The sequence below is a fragment of the Carassius auratus genome, unplaced genomic scaffold (assembly GCF_003368295.1).
Source record: "Carassius auratus strain Wakin unplaced genomic scaffold, ASM336829v1 scaf_tig00216437, whole genome shotgun sequence".
Taxonomy (NCBI): domain Eukaryota; kingdom Metazoa; phylum Chordata; class Actinopteri; order Cypriniformes; family Cyprinidae; genus Carassius; species Carassius auratus.
The window spans coordinates 100,245-121,199 of record NW_020528572.1 but is presented as its reverse complement, the minus strand read 5'-3'; the positions used below and the strand labels follow the sequence as shown (position 1 = coordinate 121,199).

The following is a 20,955-nucleotide window of genomic DNA, read 5'->3' as shown; positions in this document are numbered from 1 at the left end:
GTTCCATCTCCCATCATCCCGCTGGGCACGGTTTAAGGGATAGTGGGTCGCTTTGAGGACTTTCAAGGCTGAGTGGGATATGGGCAACATAAGAGTCCTAGAAAGAGGAAAACACAGCACATAAGCCAAAAAAAGGGGGGGGGGGGATCTAAATAAAAAAAGGAAATTAAAGAAAAACCACAATGTGCAAAATCTTTACGAGCTAGGAGAACTAAATGAACTCTGCAAGACACTTTTCACAGGACGCCACAAAATGACAAAGACACCAGCATGCAGGCAGAGAGAGAGAGAAAGAGAGATGAGAGTCTACTTTATGCTCTACAACATGAGGTGAGAGGTTGAGTGGAAACAGGAAGAGGAGGGGCTTCGGTGTGGACTTTGGACGCTCTATTACTCACCACATTGTGAGGACATAATAAAACTATTTTGGAGAAGGTCCTCAAAGATTTCAAAGAAATGACTGTGTTGGCACAGTCCATTAAACTGGATGTTATTGGTGACGCTTCAAGCCAATTGTCTCTCAGAATTTATGTGTTATCTCTAATTTCTTCGAGCAGGATAGAGAGAGGATCAGTGTGAGTGCTTGTATAAGATACAGGAAAACGTTCGCGACTCACATTGTTGGCTGGGGTCTGTGTCGGTGGTCAGCTTAACGTAGTTTGATGGGAAAAGACCAATGGATCCATTCAGCTCTCCCTTCCACCAATCAGGATCCTCTCTGCTCAAAACATTAATGATCTGGCCCTTCCCGAAAGGCAGCTCATCATCGTTCTGAGCCGTGTAATCATACATGCCAATCACCTGGCACACTGTTGGGGAAACAAACTGTAGTTCACCTTCACAGTTATTCCAACTACTGACAAATTAATTTCTCTGAAATCTCTATTTCAATATTTATTCTTGAATATATTATATAATACATTTATTCCTGATTACTGGAGTATTTGCTTAGCTACACAGAAGATCGCCTTTATTTATCAACCATCAGGACATGCAAATACTGTGGAAAACAGAGCTGATGGTGGTGTGTAAGCAGCACTATACAACCAGCCTGTACTAAATGACAAAGAGGCAACATGCTCAAACTTGACATACTTGAATGCTTAAACGTGTTAATTATAAAAAGAGCAAAGTACAAAAGACAACATTTCATCTGTGCCAAGAGCATCCAGTTTCTCGCACAATAAGTTACATGTACCTGGATTGGGTGTTGGCAGCTTGGGTGGGTTGGGCTCTGTGGGTGTGGTCTTACTGGTGCTGGGGCTCAATAATTTTACATAATTAGCTGGAAACCAGCCAATCTGACGCTTCTTTCCTCTTGCCTGGAGAAAGCAACAGCAGTGGGCCATTAAAATGAAAATGATGTTAAATTTTGCATACAATCTAATTTAGGAAGAACAACATCTCATTGGTACCACCATATTATATTATTATAATATGTACAAGTACTGATGTCATAAATTAAATTAAGTAAATCTGAGCACAAATAAGCAGAGGTACCATTACAGAGCACCAAATATATTTTGCTTCTATAACTAGAGTTACTATAAATGTTTAAGGTTTGTGTTATAGTGGTAGAAAGTGTTGGTGTATTAAATAGCATCTGTGTTATTCAGACCTGAAGTTCTCCTTCCCACCATCCTCCTGGGTTTTTCTTGCGGATAAGAATGAGCTGGCCTGGTGCTAATGTGAGCTGCTCTGCCCCGGTGGCCGTGTACGGAGCGATAACTTGGGCAATCTCTGAACCGAGACGAAAAACACAGGTAAATCAGAAAAAACTAGAGTAAAGAGCCATTGACTGATAAAATACTGTAATGGTGTAATCATGAAGGCTAAAAAACTGCTGCTTTACAACTAATACTCTCTCAAACATCAACTAAGCCAACATAAAAGTCACATGGTACAAGATTTATGAGAGAGTTATAGCATGGGGACATCAGCACCCACCTGGTTTCTTCCCTAAACTTCCTGTTTTTCCAGCAGATCCCAAACCCTAGAAAACAAGTGTAAAGAATGCTATATTGTTATGATTTTTCTGGTTGAAAATGTTGCATATTTGACTACAATAAAAAAAAAAATTCATGCAAATTGTATCAAAAGTACCTCGGATTCCTTAGGCTTGACATAATTTGAGGGGAAGACTCCAGTCTTCCCGCCCACAGTCCCAGTCCACCAATCTCCTTCTTTCTTTATGACCGTGATGACATCACCTTGCTGGAAGGTCAAGTCACCCTGCTCACTGCTTTCATATGTATACATGGCCACATACTCTGTGATTAGACAAAATCATACAAAGACTTTCAGATACAAAATGATTAAGGAGAGAGGGAGAAACGCATGAGCTATCGGGCTGTCGCTGGTTATCTGACCTTCTCCGAGATCTGTGGGTTTGTTTGGAGATGGGCTGGGTCTCTTAACACTGGGAGGACTGTCTGAAGAGCCAGACTCAATACTGAAACAGAGCAATGGCACTCAAAACTCAAAATCACAGTCTGGATGAAACGCCTAACTGGGTGTTCAACATCACTTTTTGTAATGAAACTGGTATTTCATAACAGGGTCATAACTGTTTATGATGTTACACTAAAATAGTGATAAACATTTATTACAATATAAATATAATACTATAAATGCATGCTATTTTGCAAAGATGCATTGACAAAAAAAAAAAAAAAAACTAAATGAACATTTTAATATGTTAACATCCAACAAAAATCACCAATATTAGCCAAGAACAAATATGGTAATGATATATCGCCAAGATACACACCTCATAGATTTCCGGACGGGCCCAGAGATGAGTTTGACGTAAGATTTGGGGAACCATCCTCTCTGCCCTTGCACCTCCCCAAACCACCACATATCCTGCTGCTCCAGGACGGTGATCACGTCATTCTTGTTAAAGTTTAGGTGATTGTCTTTCTTGGCTCTCCATGGATACAAAGCCTGTGCCTGAAGACCCTCCACCTTTTCTCCCTGTAAACAAGACAGACAGCAAAAATGAAACTAATACAAGATCAGCAGTAATGCACTCACATAATGCATTAATTATAAATTATTCAATGTAAGTAGTTAGGAAAATATAAGAACTCCAATGCAAAAAATTCCTTAAAATGGACAAATCAGTTTTTCAGAGAGTTTATGTACCTGGCCGAGCACAGGTGAGGGTGAGGAGCCGGAAAGCGTGGCTGGGGTGAAAGCAGAGCGCTGTCTGATCTGCCCTCCACTGGGCACTGAGAGGGACGGCTGAGAGGGCTGGGTCGGCCATGCATCCCATCCATCACTGTCCTGCTTCTCCACTGCAGAATTAGTTGGCCATCTGAATTAAAGTCAAAAAAGCACAGATTCTAAATGGATGCAGATAAACCTGAACTGAAAAAAAAAAAGAAATCTGCAAATGTCTTTGCTAGTAAATTTTCTTTTTAATTGGACAAGTTACTTACGTAGTGCTGAAATCTGCCCAGTTACCGGTTGTTGAGGAAGAGGAGGAGGCGGGGCCTGGAAGGGCAGGGGCTGAGGAGGGCGGGGCTATCGATGCAGACTCTGTGGAGACTGACTGCGAGGGTGCGGCTGTGGTTATTGAAGCAGATGACACATGGGAACCCAATTTAGGGGCAGAACTAGAAGCAGCGCTAGCTCTTAAACTAAGAGGAACTTCAGATTCTGGAATCTTCTCCGCATAATTGGCAGGGAACCAGCCAGTCTTCCCTTTTATCTCTCCTCCTAACCATCCAGGTTCACCTGTCTGAGACTCATCCACCTGACAGAACAGAAACACAAGAAAAAGCAAATGAGAGACATAAAAAAACGGGATGTGACAAAACAATAACCACAAATAATTGGGTGGTAAAGAATCCCAGGGGACCACAGCATCTTAATAAACATCAGAAAAACATGAACTGGAATATACAGAGCACTCTGACTGTATGTGATGAAACAAAGGACTTATTTCATTGATTTAATACAGGAAATGGATTCAATGGTCATGGCATCATCTCTGAGTGATCTAATGGCAAACGCAGCAAAGCATCTGAAATCTTGCAAAAGACTCAACATCAGACACAGACATGTAGCCGCATATTATGATCTCTGTACAAGGTTCTGTTTCAACTCAGTGACAGTGGAACAAAACAGAGAACATCATTAGAAAAAACTCGAAATGAATAAAAGTGCACATGGAGCAGAATCCACGACTTACCCACTCTCCCTTCACCTTCAGGCAGAGAGAGCAAAGGGAGCATAGAGGCAGGGTCAGAGGTCAGTAAATGCACACATATAGGCTTTACTGTCTCACACAAAGCAAAGACAAACGCACACTCTCTGGCAAGCACACATCAGAACCATGGCTGTTTAACTTGGTGCAGTTCATTTTCAAACAAATATATATATATATATATATATATATATATATATATATATATATATAAATAAAATTAACTAATTGTGGATTCCTATTGCATAAAATCTTCAATATGCACTACAGTTCAAAAGTGAAGGTTGGTAAGATTTTTTAATTTAAAAGTAGTAATTTACACACACCAAGACACCAAGTAAAAATGTTGTCAAGTATTATCACATTTTACATGAACCATTTTCTATTTTAATATGTATTTCTTTGTAATTTATTCCTGTCATGTCAAAGCTAAATTTCAGCATCATTACTCCAGTCTTCAGTGTCATGTGATCCTTCAGAAATAATTTTTATATCTCAAATCTGCTCAAGAATGTTAAAAATGGCTTACCATCACTATATCTCCAGGATGGATGGTGATTTCATCATGACTGCGGGCATCAAAGGGATACAGGGCTCTATAGTAGACCACCTTTACACTCTCCTGATTAAAGCCAGACACTGGAATCTTCTCTATATCAGGAACCAAAAAAAGTGCTGAATTTTTCCATTTAGGGTGAGCTTAACATGTCTCAGTATGAAAAAATAACCAAAAAGCAGCTGCAAAACAGTACGCTCATGTCTGTCTGGTTCAAGAAGCATCTTTGTCTCACCTGCCATCGACCAGGGGGACGGAGTCTGTAGTTTTCCTGATTGCGGATGCTGTGTGAAGAGTTTGGAGAGGTTATCCTGCACTTCGCCTCTGCTGTGGTTCTCCTCTTCTCTCACTTGGCTTATCCAAGCCTGAGTCACAGGAGGAGTGGGAGCTTTACCCAGCCCATCATCTCTCCATGCAGGAGACACACCATCTTCTGTCCCCGACAACCTGAGGGAAAGTGAGGGACAAAAAGAATGAGTGTTAAAAAAAAAAAGTCAAATCATTTGTTTTTTTCTTTCCCTGCAAAGATTAGCCATGGAAGGATGTAAAATACCTAGACTCTTGTAATTCTGTGGACTTCCTGTCATGCGACGGCTGGGTGATGTCAGCCTCTAGCTCCTTTTGTTTCTGCCTCTGTTGTTTGTTGTGGATTTCTCTCAGCTCCTGAAATGCATGATAGGATATTGGAGGACAGGTAAGGGGGAGTTATAGGGGGCAAGGGGGCTCTGTTTGCGCTCTCTCTCACACTCAGACATGTTCACAGATGTGCCCTGCAAGTGCTGTCTGGACAAGTCTCATAGTCTCCATTTATTTCTATACAGGAATCATATATCTGACTATAGCTTATATATGGTCATCTTAAATATTGAAAGATTCAATCGTCTTTGCCAGACAATTTGATACTCTCTGCTATCTCTAAATGTTTTCATTTGGAAAAGAGAAAATGTAAAAACAGTACGCAGCATACACACTTTATGTGCTTGACTGTATGATACATGTTACCATGTCCATGAATGGCTGGCAAATGATTCACTAATGAAACAACTGACTGACGACAAACTCAATGCATTTATATTTCAATACTGTATGTGTAAATCGTACACTTGCATGATACATGGTGCAAACTGCATAGCAACAGCATTCATGATGGCAGGCTGCAATGCCTGCTGGGTAATGTCACATGAACCACAGAAGTCTCAAGAGAGGAAACTACAGACTGTTTTAGCAGACCAATGTAATGCCAGGCCATTTAACCAATAAGCAAGCTTCGGGAAACCCCATAAGGATATGGCAAAGGAGTCATATGGTATTTCTTTGTTAGATATTAAACTGAAAGATCTGTTGATAGAATATACTCATTACTGAAGAGTATGTTTCTCTTCCTGAAGGGATATTTCTGTTCAACGTTGAATGCCACATAAGCACAATTGACAAATTTAATTATACAATCAAGAAAGATCACTGCAAGCAGTTTGGTAACAGACAGGCTATAGAAAGACAGAGTTAGGCATTCAATTGAAAAACACACACATATACACACACAAACCAGTGTAAAAGGGTGTGAGAATTTAGATTTCATGAACCAGACATGCACTTTTTAATGCATTTGTAAATCTACACACTGAAAACATAAGGTTTGCTTCTTTTTGTAACCAAGTTATTTCTTCTTTCGAAGGCCGGGAAAGCCTGTATAGAATTTACTTGACCACAAGAAGATCAATGTAACTAAACGACATGAACCTACAAAATTTTTTTTTTTAATTACAATAATGTGAACTAAAACTATTAAGATTATATCCACTGCCTGCATGTTCGTTAATTTCTGAACAATGTTTGAAATCCAAAATGAATTGTTCAGAATCCAACAAACCAACTAATCATATAAATGCTAAAATTCCAGCCAATCGAACGAAAGACAGATCACTGCATTACAATGCAGGTCAAAACGATGTCAAGGAATTTAAAGCTAGCTACTCTGTTTAAAAACTGAAAGTCCAGAAACTGCTCAAAATAAATATTCTCCTTAAAAGTGACTAGAATGTAAATACAAAATGATGCAAAATAATTCTGTAATGGCTACTAAGAGATTTCAAAGCACAAAAAAAACTTTATTGTCCAGGTTCATGCATAAGGGTTTGGAATTAAAAGGATAGTTAACCCAAAAATAAAACATTCTGTCAGTAATTACTCGTGACCCCTAAGTAATGTTGTCAAAAGTACCGACTTTGGTACTGAAATTTTTATAATGTCCATCTCCAGCTAGCATTTGAGAGCTGTTGAGCCAATTCTTAAACACCGTTGATTGTCCACTGTGTTCACACGATCAACATATATGACTGTGATTGTCTACAATGATCATCGCTTCACTCATCACCAAGCACTCAAACAAAAACACACAGGAGTGTTTGAGCCTGCACAAAGACGAATTCACTGACAGACGTGGCTTTCAAACACTTTGTGTGCTTCTGTGTGAGCGCTCAGTCAAGAGCATTCAAATTTAGTAGGAAATTGACTTTTTAAAATTTCAGTACTGACTGGTACCAAAGTAAGTGCTTTTGACAACACTATCCATAAGACAATTATGTTAGTTTTTTGGGTGAACCTTTAATTGACGCATGTCTTGGGGGGAAAAAAAGCAGCACGATCAACCTTGCGCATAAATATGATGATCTGCCTCAGATCAGTGCACAAAAAGGCTTAGCTTTCTATTGATACGTGAAGGTTTAGAATAGCTACAGTGATGCCTTTGATGGGCTTCTCAAATGGTGCTTTTCCATTGCGTGGTACGACTCTGCTTGGCATGGCTCAATGCAGCATGGCACGGCACGGCTCTATTTGCGTTTACACTGCAGTTTAGGACCGCTTTAGAGTGGACAGGATTATTATATGCTGTTATAGTTGAGCTGCCCTCTACTACCAGGAATCCTGAAAAGCGTTTTCATTCCGCGTGGCCCCATCAAGCTCTCGCTGGATCCGCTCCTCTGCTATCAACGAGAGAAATGTCTGTACTTCCTCAACAGACAATGAAACAACCATTTTTTGGTTGTAAAAAAAAAAAGGTGCGCTCGTTCAAAACAGTCGCGTTCCATCCTTTACTAGCTGTGCCGATGTAAATCTAGTGGTTCTGTTGTGCCTCGTGTTGCAAGTTCAGTAACGCAGGGAGTGACAATTCTCTTCAGCCAATCAGTGATCAGCAGAGTTTACGTCACGCTTTATTAACGGTAAAGTTCACTTGGGACCTCAATCGAGGTGGTACTGAAAAAAGTACCAGGTACTGTACCCAGTGGAAAACCCCAAAACTGAACCGTACTGAATTGTACCGTGCCGTACCATGCAGTGGAAAAGTGCCAAAAGGGAGCTGGAGGAGGTGCAGATAGACAGACAAGCAGGGGACGTGGTGTAGGGTGAAATTAAAGATCAGGGGGGAGAGGGTGGGATGACCTGGAAGTAGAAGTGTATATGCTTCAAACAGGCCAGCAGTGCTGCGAGACAGTCCAACAGCACCTCGTCCACAGAGCTCCCTGACTGCAAGAGACACAGAGCCACCCATATGGTGACGGGTCAAAGGTCACACACCATCATCAATATCATCGTGTTTGCACTCAGTTCTGATGTGTACTCAGCTCTACACAATGCAGAGCCTCTTACGTTTAGAGCGAGAAACAAATGGACCTGACATGACATCCGAACAAGGAAGGCAGTGAAGCCTTTGCGCTGTTAATTAGTGCAAGCTACAGGCTTGAAAGAAAATTTAATCTCCAACATTGTTGCTTCAGGAATATTATTCATCAGGGCTCAACAATAAAGATGGACCCAAGTCACGGGGTCAGTACAAGACACTAAAATTCTCCTGTCATCATGACAACTAGTACACATCTTGTTTTCCAGTTTCAAGGATTTCCAGTTGACAAAATAATTTCCAGAATTTTGAGTATACTTAATATAATTCTATATCATTTTGAATATAATAACCCTTATTAAAGCTTCTAAATTCCGCAGTGTGTCATTTTTCTTTTGTTGTTTCATTAATAATAATGTCACAGACAGCAGCTGCTGTAACTTTAACACCTAATGCACATACCCATGTGATGATACACATCTGATTTTCTACCAACTATTTATGTTCACTTAACTGCCATGAATACTTTGCAAGACGGGCATTTTGACATCATTTTGTGTGTATTTGACCATTCAAGCATGTGACGGATTTCTGCATGCATGCTTTTGAGTATGTGTCAGTCAGTGCATAAGTACCGCAACTAAGTATACTTCGCGATTTAATGCATTTAACTTTTTCTTTTTTTTAAACATCTTTATCATACCAATGTGTCTATAACTTTAAGTAGTACTGTGATTATATTGCAGAATCACAAAAAAACCCAGAAGGAAATGGTTTTCCAATGGATCAGTGTCCCAGCAATAAACAACGCATGTATTTCTAAATACATCTATGCCGTATTTTGAATCAGTTTAAAATAAACTTTTCAAATCAACTTATTATTTTATTTATAAATTATTATTATTAGGTGTTTTGCAGTATTTTAAGTCATTTTTAATAAAAATGTAACAACGGCAAGTAAATAATCTGAGCAGATAAAAACTCTTTAAAGTAGAGCCCTGTTGATGCCTTAGTAAAGGGAAGTAATCAAGACAAGACACAACTGGAAGTGTGCTACTCTGAGTCCCCTTATACAGGGAAACAGAGAGCGCAGTGCTGTGAGTAAAGGGTAATAGTTTGGTGGTAGTTCTCTGGGGGTTAACAGCATTATCAGGTTGTCTACCTGTCGCCCCCTCTGCTCTTCAATAAGTAGCTCCGATTGCAGGTTCTCCATCCTAGCAGCGTGGGTCTGATAGAACAGGCCCAAGGACTGTACCACCACGAAGGGTAAAGCGGGGTGAAGCATGGTCAAGTCAGAACAAAGAAGGCCAGCCAAACCGTATAAACATGGTGGAGGGAAGGGTTGAGAGGGAGTCGGCCAGGATGAACGGAGGATGAGGAGGATGAAGGGCAGGGTGACAGAGTGAGCAGCAGGCAGAAACAGTGAGAGAGGAACAAGAGATTGTGTGATGCTGTTAAAATGCTTCTACTTTATCTCACACTCGATTTATCTTATTCTGAAGGTACATTAAAACAAAATTAAGAGTGTTGTGTTGGTTTTATTAAATACACTGGGTGAAAACTCAATGAGGTCTCAAAATGCACTCTCTCTTACTTCCTCTTTCATTCGCAGAAAAACACAGGGTCCAAAATGAACATTTTGCCCCAACTGTCAATGTGGCCACGAAACAGCTTTATATGATAAACTGTTTGCTTTAAGTATTTAGATGATATTTAAAATGTGTATTTTTTATTTAAATAGAAGGTTATTTGAATCACTTGCATCACAATTCCAGAAAATGTATTTCTATGATGTATTGTCGTAGTTCTAACAAACTGGTGAGTTATTCAATTTTATTTATCCATTTATTTAAGGGAAATTTTACTTCCATTTTGCACAAATGTTAATTTTGCACCCTGCACTCTCACAATGCAAAACATAAAGTACAAAAATGCTAAGTATAACTAAAACAAATAATACTACCTAAAACCAAATGATCTGTCTGTTTGTGTAAGTGTGTTTAGGTCTTTCAGGGCTTCAGTACCTTCAGTTGTGTGTTGAAGGAGTCTATCTCCAATAGTTTGGAACGGGTCTCCTTCTCCACAGCTTCCAGCTGTTCTCTCAGCTGCTGTTTGGTGGATTCCTTCATTTCAATGGCCCTCTGAAGACTGGACAGAGAGTCTCCTACAAAGCAGAAATAATCAGCCTACTATTAAAGAGCATTCCTTGAGAGATGAACTAATCTGCAGAACACTTCATTTTTCGCTTCTCTACTCCAATAAAAACAAAAAGAGGCTTTTATTATCAATGCTTAGGTCACCAATCCGATTATATAAGATCTTGACTATTGTCTTTCCTCTGCGACCTAAGGTGTTGTTTTCACGTTAATGTTGGAAATTTACCTTTAATTAGGTAACAACATAAGCTTAACTGTATAATAAACTAAACTGTATAATTTACACTATTGTCACTTTGGATCATGAATACTTCACAAACACACAATAGCACTAGGGTTTGTTGTTTTAGACAATGCAAACATATCCAAAAGCAATTTACTCAGAGAAAGACATACTAAACTGAGTGAGAGAAGCAGAAAAGATGCAAAATATACTTACGTTAGGCTGAATTTGCTGGTGAACATCAAAGTTCAGAGTCTGGAATACACTTTCATTCCAGCCAAATTCCAACATCAAATGGACTCTGGTTTGCACCAAAATGTCTAGCGTGATAATATCTAACCAGATCTTTAAAGCAGTGTTGAGGAAAATGTTCTTACTGTGCAGACTGTTCTGCTGAACCTGCTTCAGCTGGTCATTCAGACACTGTTTGTCAGGAATCAATCGACTCAACCACTGCTGAGACTCCTGATGGAGACAAAAGAGTGAGAGCAAACACATGAAATATTCTGCTTACTTTCAACAGAGAGCAATACAAAACTGATCTTTTATAGTCCATAATTGTAGATGACCAAGATATGCATAGTCTACCGTGAGGGGTTTAAACTCCCTCTTCTCCTCCACAAACTCAAAAACACCCCAAACTGGAGAGTAGAGATTAATTCAAATCATACCGATGCTGATGATGCCTCTGTAAGAGGCGAGTGAGAAGAAAGAAGAGAGAAATGAGGATGGAGACAAGGGTAGAAGTGCACACCTGCAACTGCTGTTGTAGGCTGGTGATCTCAGCAATGCGGAGCTCTCGCGTCTTATTGGTGCTCTCGATCTCGTGCCTCTGAGCCGATAGACGGAAACGAATGTCCTGCAGTTTACCCTCCAGCTGTGACCTCTTATCGTTCTAGAGAAGAGCCAAAAAGAACAACAGATGTCAAACTATTAAACTCAGAATCAGATTAACTTTGGTTTAATATGCATATGGGACCACTCCAACAGATTACAATTCCGTTTTGATGCTGCTTCAAAATTAGTCTTTTTTAACAGCCTTATAAAAGGGGTACCCAAAAATGAAAATACGTGCAGAGGAAAGTGCATGAAAAAAAATGTCCACACTGGCGAAGTCACACAGATAGTTTGTGACAGGACATCTAAATTCTTGCATATCATTCATCCAACACAAACATAGCTTATCATCTGAAATCTGTAAGTAGCTGCAATGTTACATGGCTGATCAATCTAATGTTAACCTAGAGAAATCCTGTTTGTGAAACTGAACCGTGGCGCTCACTGCATGACAGATGGAGGCTCCCGTGCGCTCACTTGATCTTAAAATCCACTACTGTGGAGATGACGAGAAAACACTTGTTTATCAGTGAATTATTCAAATGTTAATGTTACTGTTTTTCCCTGACATTCATTATCATAGCCTTGCGGTGCACTGTGGTTTATTAGGCCTTTGTAAGTAATTAAAGGATCATTATAATGATTTAAATGGTTTATTAATAAACATGTGATTAGTTGACAAATGCTTAAAATGAACGACTACTAGTCAACCAGAAAAATCCTTAGTCGAGGGCAGCCCTACTTTCATCATTTATTAATTTTTTGTATTATATTGCACTATTATCTAATAACATATGTAGATTTCAATAACACTACTTATTTTAAGGCTGTTTTGTCACAATGACAATTTTTTAATACACTGAGCCAGAAATCTTTACTTCAGTAGCACTGACACACATCAAACTCTACACCCATATATATTCTGAAGGGGTTTGTTCATGTACCGTTCACCTGATCTTATTCCTAAAAACATGGTTGTATTTTCTGATTTATGGACTGGTGATAAAAAGAGATTCCAAAATTCCCTCTGTTAAAACCTGTAATGTTTTAATTGCAGGTTTAAATGCAGTCAACATTTTAACCCTATTCACTGTCTTGACTTAAAACATTCAAGTGTATGGAAATGCATGTACCAGAGCCTCCAGTTCAAACTCGAGCGTTTTCTTGCGTGCTTTGAGCAGGACGATGTTCTCCTGCTCTCGGTTTCTCTGGGTGAGCAGCTCCTGTCTGCGTGTTCTCTCCCACTCTAACTGCCGCTGACGCTCCAGCTCCCGTTTAGCAGCCTTCACACACAACACACACTCAAGAGGTTACAGATGATGCTGATAGTGTTATACATGCACTGGACTCGGAGAATGTTTGAACTCACCTCTCTTCTCTCGATCTCCTTGCGTCTCTCCTCCTCCCTCTGTCGCTCCAGCTCTCTCTGTCTCTCCAGTTGTTTGTCCAGCTCCTGCTGTCTGCGTCTCTCCTGCTCCAGTCGTTCTCTCTCCTTCCTCTCTTGCTCCTCTTTCTCCAGCGCCGCCAGTCGCTCCTGTTCTTTCCTCTGCTGCTCCAGCAGGGCCTGCCGACGCTTCTCCAGCTCCAGGTTTCCACGCTCAAAGTTCTCTCGTTTCTTATCCTCGAATGTTACTGAGGGGAAATACAGAAAAGTTTTAAGACAGATTTTTACATTTAAAACAAAGTAGTAACCTTTGGCACTCTTTTACACCTAGCATGTGTTTATGGTGATACACTTGACCACATTCAAAGCCACATGTAAAAACACATAAACAGTGCTTGTATTCAGATCACTGTCAGAACAGGTTCTCACCACATTCAATGAAAATGTTAATGCAATTTGTTAACTACGCAAAAAATATGCAAAGGTTGCTCTACACAAAAAAATGAACTGTCATTTTGAAAGGCAGGGCTGTAAAATTTCTATGATGCCCTACTTTTATGTCCTCTTGTGATCTGGTCAAATAAAAGAACATTTTGTCACCCCAGACCTTCACTAATATCTCTCTCGGGATGCATTATTTTGAGAGGGGAGCATTAAAACATCTTTTACCCATTTGATACAAAAATATATTGTATTATGTACAATACATTTATTAAATGGGCATGTATATGAAGGTAAAAGTAACCAGAAACCTGGTATTCTATAAGCCAAAATGAGGGGAAGCACTTTGAATTAGCCATGAATGTTTTTAAAAATCAGTAAATGGCAGAACATTTACAATTAATGTTGCCTAATATGCAAGTAGTGGTTTCCATTTTATATTGGTAAGTGGTATCAGATCGCACAATGAATTTCATAGCAAGATGTAAATGCAAGTTAAAGAGCTAAATCCAGTCAAAGACTGTCCAGATACAAAATGCATTAATGCCAGGTGCAAAGTGGGGCCTATAGATAAGCGTGGGTGGAAAAAAAAATGATTCTCCTATGCATTGCGATTCTCTCTTCAATGATTGTGAATCGATTCTGAACATTTCACTAGAAATGCGCTAGAGATGCAGCGGGCTTCATTGCACATAATTTGTGCTGTGAGACACATGCACATTGCTTGACAATCTGTGCTTCCACCCGCCGTGTTTTACTTTGGATAGGCATTCATTTCTGCCGTTTGGAAAGTAGTACTATTAGATGCACGAAGCTCGCGTACTGACAGACTTTCACGTGCGGTTTGTGTTTGTGTTTGTTGCGGCTGTGGTTAAATGCACTGGCATTTTCGAATACTTTTATATTAAATTGATGTACACACAGTCAGTTATGTTTTCAGAGCAGGAAAAAACATCTGATATCGAAACAGATCTGTGAGTGAATGCAGCCTGTTAAAGCTGCCATCGTCTATGATCTCATAAGTAATAATCAAACCGCAATAAGCTGAGGAAAAAAGAACAAATCCTCATCTATTGTCTGTACACTTGAACACTTATTTTAAATAAGTTATTTAAAAAAAAATAATAAACAGTTAATTTTGAACCAAATAAATTAAATATAAAATTTATAAGAAAATGTAGCCATGTGCAGTAATAATGAAAACAGATAATGTAACGCATCGTGATATTGAGTTGATAATGATAATCCTAATTAAACTGAATTGTGAAACCAGTGAAGGCGGTACTGACATACAGAGAGTACAACTATACACAAAAAGCATATAACTGCGATTTTGTTTAAGATGTAAAGTTGTATATATGTATTTGCACAGCAGAAGAATTAATTGGGGAAATAATGTTGGAATGGATTGTGAGTCCCATAATCAGAATTGGATCGGATCATGAAGTGCCTGAAGATTCCCACCCCTAATAGATGTACAGGTTGTATGACAACATTGTGATGCATCGTTAACTGTAATCGCATCAAATCATGGGGCTCTGAATCTCATAATCAAATCGTGAGATCATAGATTCCCACCACCACCTACATACCAGAAATATTTTATCAGTGAGTAAGCAGAGTTTCCTTTATGAAACTAATTAGCATTTACTCTTGTTCTCACCTGGAAGTTTTTTCTCTATCTCTTTTTCCTCCTCCTCAGGCTCCTCCTGAGACCGTGGATCGATCGAGTGCATACTGGTCACAGACACTCCACTACCAGAACGCACTCTCCTAAACAAACACAAAAGAATTAAGTCCTATTTCCATTGTGAGAATAAAAGTTCTCTTAAGTCTAACTTTTAACTAACTTGGCAGACTATTCTAAGACATGAAAGCTGATAATTGACAAAATGGGGGCCATCAGTAGGGTCGCTCACCTGAATGTCGGAGGTATGAAGTCAGGGGGAAGGAATGGGGGAAGAGGCAGACTGGACATTGCCATGTCAATTAAGTGCATGGCCAGAATAAACTCTTCTGCAGTCAACTTTCCGTCCTGGTCTATATCTGACAGGTTCCTATACAGATAAACAGTGGATGTTATATGGAGTCAAAACAGCTATTTATCTTGCCTTTCCACATGACATCAGATCACCCAAGATCCGATGTTAACATCTAGTGTAAACAGGACCATAGGCAACACAAAACCCCAAGAACAGCATGTTAAAAGAAATCAAAACACAAGTCGGATGTACTTAGAACAATAACCAGATACCAATCCTCATGTTTACACTGATACAAATCTCTGAACTCAATGCGAAAAATAATGTGTTGGATTCGCACCAGATGGTGGCCAGCTGGGCCTGCGGTAGACTGGACTGCATTAGAATAGTTCTGGCTTGTGGACCTGAAGCAGAAAAGAAAGAGAAAGAGAAGTGAAAGAAAGAGTTGACTTCGTCGAGTCAGCAACCTTTGCTTCCTCTAAGCTGTACTGAGTAACCACTGTCACTTATCACATGAGCTTTGAGCACCGCAAATGCATTCAATTAAAAACTAGATTATTACAAAGAAAATATGAATGGTGTGAAAATAGTATTAAATAAAAACTGAAAATACAAAACTAATAGTAACCTTGTTAAAATCTACATGTATGCAGCAATTAAATTTGATATATAAATTAGCTGAACAACGAAACAAAATACAAAGTTTTTACTGCCTGATGATTATTAAGTGTCATGCTTTGTGTGATGGACACCATACCTGTGAGATAACCACTCATCATTTTATCATGGCTGTTGAAGAGCTGGCGGTATTTGAGCCGAGAAGACTGAGGCACGGCCCAGTCAGTGGGTGGAGGAGCAGCTGGAGCACTAAAGAGACATTGTGTGTGTTAAAGTGGCTACATCATGCTGATTATTTTATATATATATATATATATATATATATATATATATATATATATATATATATATATATATATATATACACATTTATTCTGTGTCTTTTTACAAAGCATTCTGAATAACATGAGCAAAAAGCAGCAGCCTACAGAAAACTTAGGCCTACAAGAGGAACTTTTGCCTTCTTTAACAAAAATACCACCGCAAAAACAGCTAGAAAAATATACATTTCAAATGTTAAAGTATTAAGGACAAGTAAACAGTCAGAAATAAAAAAAAGAATAAACAAATCAATTTGCAATAGCATAAAAAAAATACAACTGCACCAAATTTCAGGTACAGAAACGGAATTCAAAGTTTCAAAACACTGCATAGTTTTTTTTCATAAATAAAAATAAATTATTAAAGATATTCAGTCAAGATCAGTGAATGATTTTTTTGTGTTCTTTGATTAACTTTAATGACAGTCAGCGTGTCTATTAGGCTGCCGTCTCTTCAACACCAAACACACGCAGATCTAAAAATACTGTACACGTGCTTTTTCTTTCACATCTGTTTACATTCAAAGTTCTTTCCAATCCTGCACTTAAATCGTTTCAAATCACATCACAATGTGAACAAGTACATTAACATAATCTACAGTTACAAAAAACTACAAAAAACATTTGTTTCTCAATTGGTTCATTGGTTCAACACCTCTTTTTAGCTGAAACACTCTGTTTTAGTTCCTTTTTGACGTAGGAAAAAAATAGAAAAGCATTTCAGGCAAGTGTTTTCTGCAGATTGCTTAAATGCACAAACAGCTATATTACACGCTACAGGAAAGATAAATTCATAATATGTGCTTTTAACATCAATAACATTTCTATGAATACAGTGTTAATGTGTGTGTACCTGGGTGCCTCAACTGACTGGCCCTTCTGCAGCTTGATACTGGAACGATTGAACGAAGGGGTTTTGTTGAGCGCAGCAGCTGAGAGACAGAGACAAACATCCATAAATGATCCTGCCAAAGTAAACAAACTGTATAAGCTGGTCTAGGCAGTGTGAGTGTTTGTTTACATTACCTGGATGCGAGAATCCACTCATGGGTTGTATCATAGGGGGGGCTCCGTTAGCAAGGGATGGTACAGCTGGGGTCACTGATGCTACCAGAGGTGGAGACACACCTACTCCTGGCACTCCTGGAGGCAGAGGGGGCAGGGGCATGGGCGGCACTGCTGGCAGGCCTGGCATTGCCCCCATACTGGGCATCCCTGATGAAGGAAATCAATTAAATCATTCATTTAATTACCAAATAATAATGAATGGAATTTTGTATGTAAATAAATAGTTGGAAGGCATGTTTGATGCATTGCTAATTTAATGTGACTGTAACTTAACATTCTATAAGGTGCTCTAAATCTCTGAGGGAACTGACTGAACCACAATCGTAACAATCAAGTCCTGAACAAGAGAAGAATGCTCTTCTGTAAATCTAGAATAAAGCATTTAATATACAATCTTTTCTAATATAGTCCTGGTCTAAAAAGACTGCTGTCTAGTCTAAATCAGTGGCTCTCAACATTTCTACTTTTCAGGAAATATTTTAGCTAATAAGAGGGGCTTTGAATAATTGTGCTGGACAACGCTGGGGCATTATGGACTTGGGCTGATGTGTTACAATTCATTCAAGGCATCAGAAAGAAAACAAAAACATGCCATTCAAGCCATCCGCCAGTCTTACCAAAAGGCGGCTGTGGGGGAATGGAGAGGGGTGGCTGCTTCATGGAGGGGGGCAGTGAAGGAGGGAGGGGGTGACCCTGCAGCTTCAATTTAATCAGCTTCATTGCGATGGAAAATTCATGCATGTCCATCTTCCCATCGTTGTTCATGTCAGCCAGGGCCCTGCAAAACATGAACAGAGTATCTTGTTCAGTGACAGACAAAATCTTAAATTTGATCTTATGTAAATGTTTACTGAATTATTTTAGTGTCCTGTGTCTTACCCTAACAGTGTTTGTGTGTGTGTGTGTGTGTGTGTGTGTGTGTGTGACCCTGTGGTCCATCTACCAATATTGGCCAAGCCTTATGGACAGTACACTTCTGATTCATAAAGTGGTTTTCTATTGTACCTGTATTGTTATGGTGGTTATCAGTACAAGTTACAAGGTAAAATCCAGATTTCGACAGTAAATTGGTATATTAACATTATTTAAAGAAGTATATGGTTATAAGTTCATCTGGCAATACTGGAAACATTTCGTGCAATGAATTTCTGACAACAACAGCTGCAAGTGTTTAAGTTAGATGCAGTGGAATATTTTTTACAATGTACAGTAATTATTGTACAAAAGCACATAATTGTATTATGAAAGAAGTGTGCTTGAAATGAATATGTGTTATAGGAATGGTGTACCATATCTGGGCGAGGATGGGGGCAGGTAAACCTGACTGCAGAAAGAAATTCCTTGCCTGGTCACCTGAAGAGAGAGAGAAAGAGAAAACAATTAATATGAACATCAAATAAATATATAAACAAACACACTGTATGCTATAAACAAATAAAATAGAATGGTCTTGTCCCAACAACTTAAAATGAATGTGGTCTTCAAATAATTTGATTTCATTAAAATGATGTAATTGTTTTAGGATGTTAATAAAACATTGATAACATAATTAAGAGTTATGTAACCCCATTTACATCTTCTTGTCGATAAACATGCAGAGGGTTTATTGACCGCACTTGAGTGACATTGGCCTCTGGGGCGAGTGATCTGCCGGCTACAGCTTGAGCAAGAAAGGAAAGCTGAGTCAGTGTGCTCATATGTTATCTAACCTATCAAACCATTTCCTGCTCTTATGACAGCCTATAGGTCTACTGCTAAACACAAGCATGTAAAGCAGCCAGCTACTGTTTTCTATAATAGTTTATTATATGATAATCTCATACCAGTGTAAACTAAGAATGCCACAGCAGGCCAGATAACCTAAACCATCCCTTTTTCAACCTACCAACCAATGCACAAAGCAATGGGAGCTGTGAGTTGGTGTCTCTGCCATGTTAAAAGCAAAGTGATGTAGCACACGTAATGACCTTTTCATCTTCCTCTAAACACTTTTCCTCTCGATAACGGTTTTCTTCCTCTGCGTGCACACACAGAACGCCTTTATACCCTCAGAGCCAAAAACAGGCTCCCTCCCCATGCCTGCCTGACTGTGAGCCACTCACTGCTTCAGCCGCCCTTCAGTCAACACAAAGAGCCTCTTTCAGATCCACTGGTCAACAGGAAACCCACAAGTACCATCTCTTCAGTAGATGTCCAAAGTCCAGCTGGGACAAGCTGGTTTCGGTCTTGTGATTTTGATTAGCTCTTTGGAGGTTAATTTCACATCTATGTATGATTGCAGAATGAGACCATAATATGTGTTTTGTGTACTTTGAACATTTCTTTCAATGTAATGTATGAAAAGTTCCAGAATCTTCTTCAGACTGGCAAAATGTCTCCAAAGAGAGTCCAGGGAGAAAGACGGGCTAACTATAACAGGATCAAACATGTCAAAGCTTCAACTAGAGATTAGAAACAAACAGCATCAGCAAAAAATGACAGAGAATCGACCTTTTCTAGACAAGTCACATGCCACACCCTGATCGGTTTCCTTCTCTGTAGTTTTGTCAGTGATTCTGTTAACATCACACACGGTCAACTCACAACTGAAACATTCACTAAATGTTTCCAGCGATTCAGAATTTGAACTCTAAAACATCTGCATTGCGCAAACCTTTACACAAGCTTTAGATGTTTGCTCTTCTGCCTGATGAAAACGTGGGACGCTTTTACTGTGTGCCAGAGTTCATCTGTTTCGGGGGAAGAGGTGCTGAAAATTACATTAACACTTCTTATAGTACGTTAAGAAGGATGTGAATCTGATCGGAGATAATCCAAGCAGTCATCCACCCATTTACAGGCAGAAAACAGGAAGTGGTATGGTTTAAAGGGTTAGTTCACCCAAATAGCAAAATTATGTCATTAATACCTTACCCTCATGTCGTTCCAAACCCGTAAGACCTCAGTTTATCTTTGGAACACAGTTTAAGATATTTTAGATTTAGTCCGAGAGCTCTCGGTCTGTATCGTTCGTTATCTGGCTCGGCTCGGTGTTCATCTTCAGTTCTCTCTTCACAGCAGTTCAGTCAGTGTACTGTTTGAGTGCATGCATTACTCTGGGATATTGGTTTGTTTAACTCAGAGGGAGTGTCAGCCACATTAAAAAAGTTAGCAGCTTAAGTCATTTGTGGATTAATGCATATTGGGGATGCGAACAATTTCAAAGTTTCAAAAAGATCAGGTTACATTGAATGATTCGTTCGCGAACCTGATATCACAAACTGCTTTGTTTTGAACAGTCTTACAACAGACACGGAAGAGAGGACAATGATGAATAAAGACGTAGTTTTTGCTATTTTTGGACCAAAATGTATTTTTGATGCTTCAAAATATTCTAACTGACCCTCTGATGTCACATGGACTACTTTGATGATGTTTTTCTTACCTTTCTGGACATGGACAGTATACCGTACACACAGCTTCAATGGAGGGACTGAGAGCTCTCGGACTAAATCTAAAATATCTTAAACTGTGTTCCAAAGATAAACTGAGGTCTTAC

The 20,955-nt window shown here is 39.2% G+C and overlaps 1 protein-coding gene across 4 annotated transcripts in view; it reads right to left on the bottom strand.

Annotated features, from left to right (window-relative positions):
• The window catches only part of LOC113098221 (intersectin-1-like), a 42,240-nt gene that overhangs the window by 10,179 nt on the left and 11,106 nt on the right, over window positions 1-20,955 (bottom strand). The window contains exons 3-29 of one of the 4 annotated variants that reach the window (XM_026263219.1): window positions 18,707-18,770; window positions 18,035-18,195; window positions 17,376-17,564; window positions 17,203-17,281; window positions 16,169-16,278; window positions 15,752-15,815; window positions 15,349-15,486; window positions 15,093-15,202; window positions 12,974-13,236; window positions 12,738-12,887; window positions 11,522-11,662; window positions 11,145-11,232; window positions 10,413-10,552; window positions 9,551-9,637; window positions 5,323-5,432; window positions 5,005-5,216; window positions 4,743-4,864; window positions 4,199-4,213; window positions 3,444-3,760; window positions 3,148-3,319; window positions 2,771-2,976; window positions 2,370-2,452; window positions 2,104-2,270; window positions 1,948-1,993; window positions 1,619-1,740; window positions 1,199-1,322; window positions 618-809 (exon numbers count right to left, since the gene is read on the bottom strand). In XM_026263219.1, the coding sequence (XP_026119004.1) occupies window positions 618-809; window positions 1,199-1,322; window positions 1,619-1,740; window positions 1,948-1,993; window positions 2,104-2,270; window positions 2,370-2,452; window positions 2,771-2,976; window positions 3,148-3,319; window positions 3,444-3,760; window positions 4,199-4,213; window positions 4,743-4,864; window positions 5,005-5,216; window positions 5,323-5,432; window positions 9,551-9,637; window positions 10,413-10,552; window positions 11,145-11,232; window positions 11,522-11,662; window positions 12,738-12,887; window positions 12,974-13,236; window positions 15,093-15,202; window positions 15,349-15,486; window positions 15,752-15,815; window positions 16,169-16,278; window positions 17,203-17,281; window positions 17,376-17,564; window positions 18,035-18,195; window positions 18,707-18,770 (3,672 nt within the window). The remainder of the gene's footprint in view (window positions 1-617; window positions 810-1,198; window positions 1,323-1,618; window positions 1,741-1,947; window positions 1,994-2,103; window positions 2,271-2,369; window positions 2,453-2,770; window positions 2,977-3,147; window positions 3,320-3,443; window positions 3,761-4,198; window positions 4,214-4,742; window positions 4,865-5,004; window positions 5,217-5,322; window positions 5,433-9,550; window positions 9,638-10,412; window positions 10,553-11,144; window positions 11,233-11,521; window positions 11,663-12,737; window positions 12,888-12,973; window positions 13,237-15,092; window positions 15,203-15,348; window positions 15,487-15,751; window positions 15,816-16,168; window positions 16,279-17,202; window positions 17,282-17,375; window positions 17,565-18,034; window positions 18,196-18,706; window positions 18,771-20,955) is intronic. The other 3 variants (XM_026263222.1, XM_026263220.1, XM_026263223.1) reach the window with 3 other exon arrangements.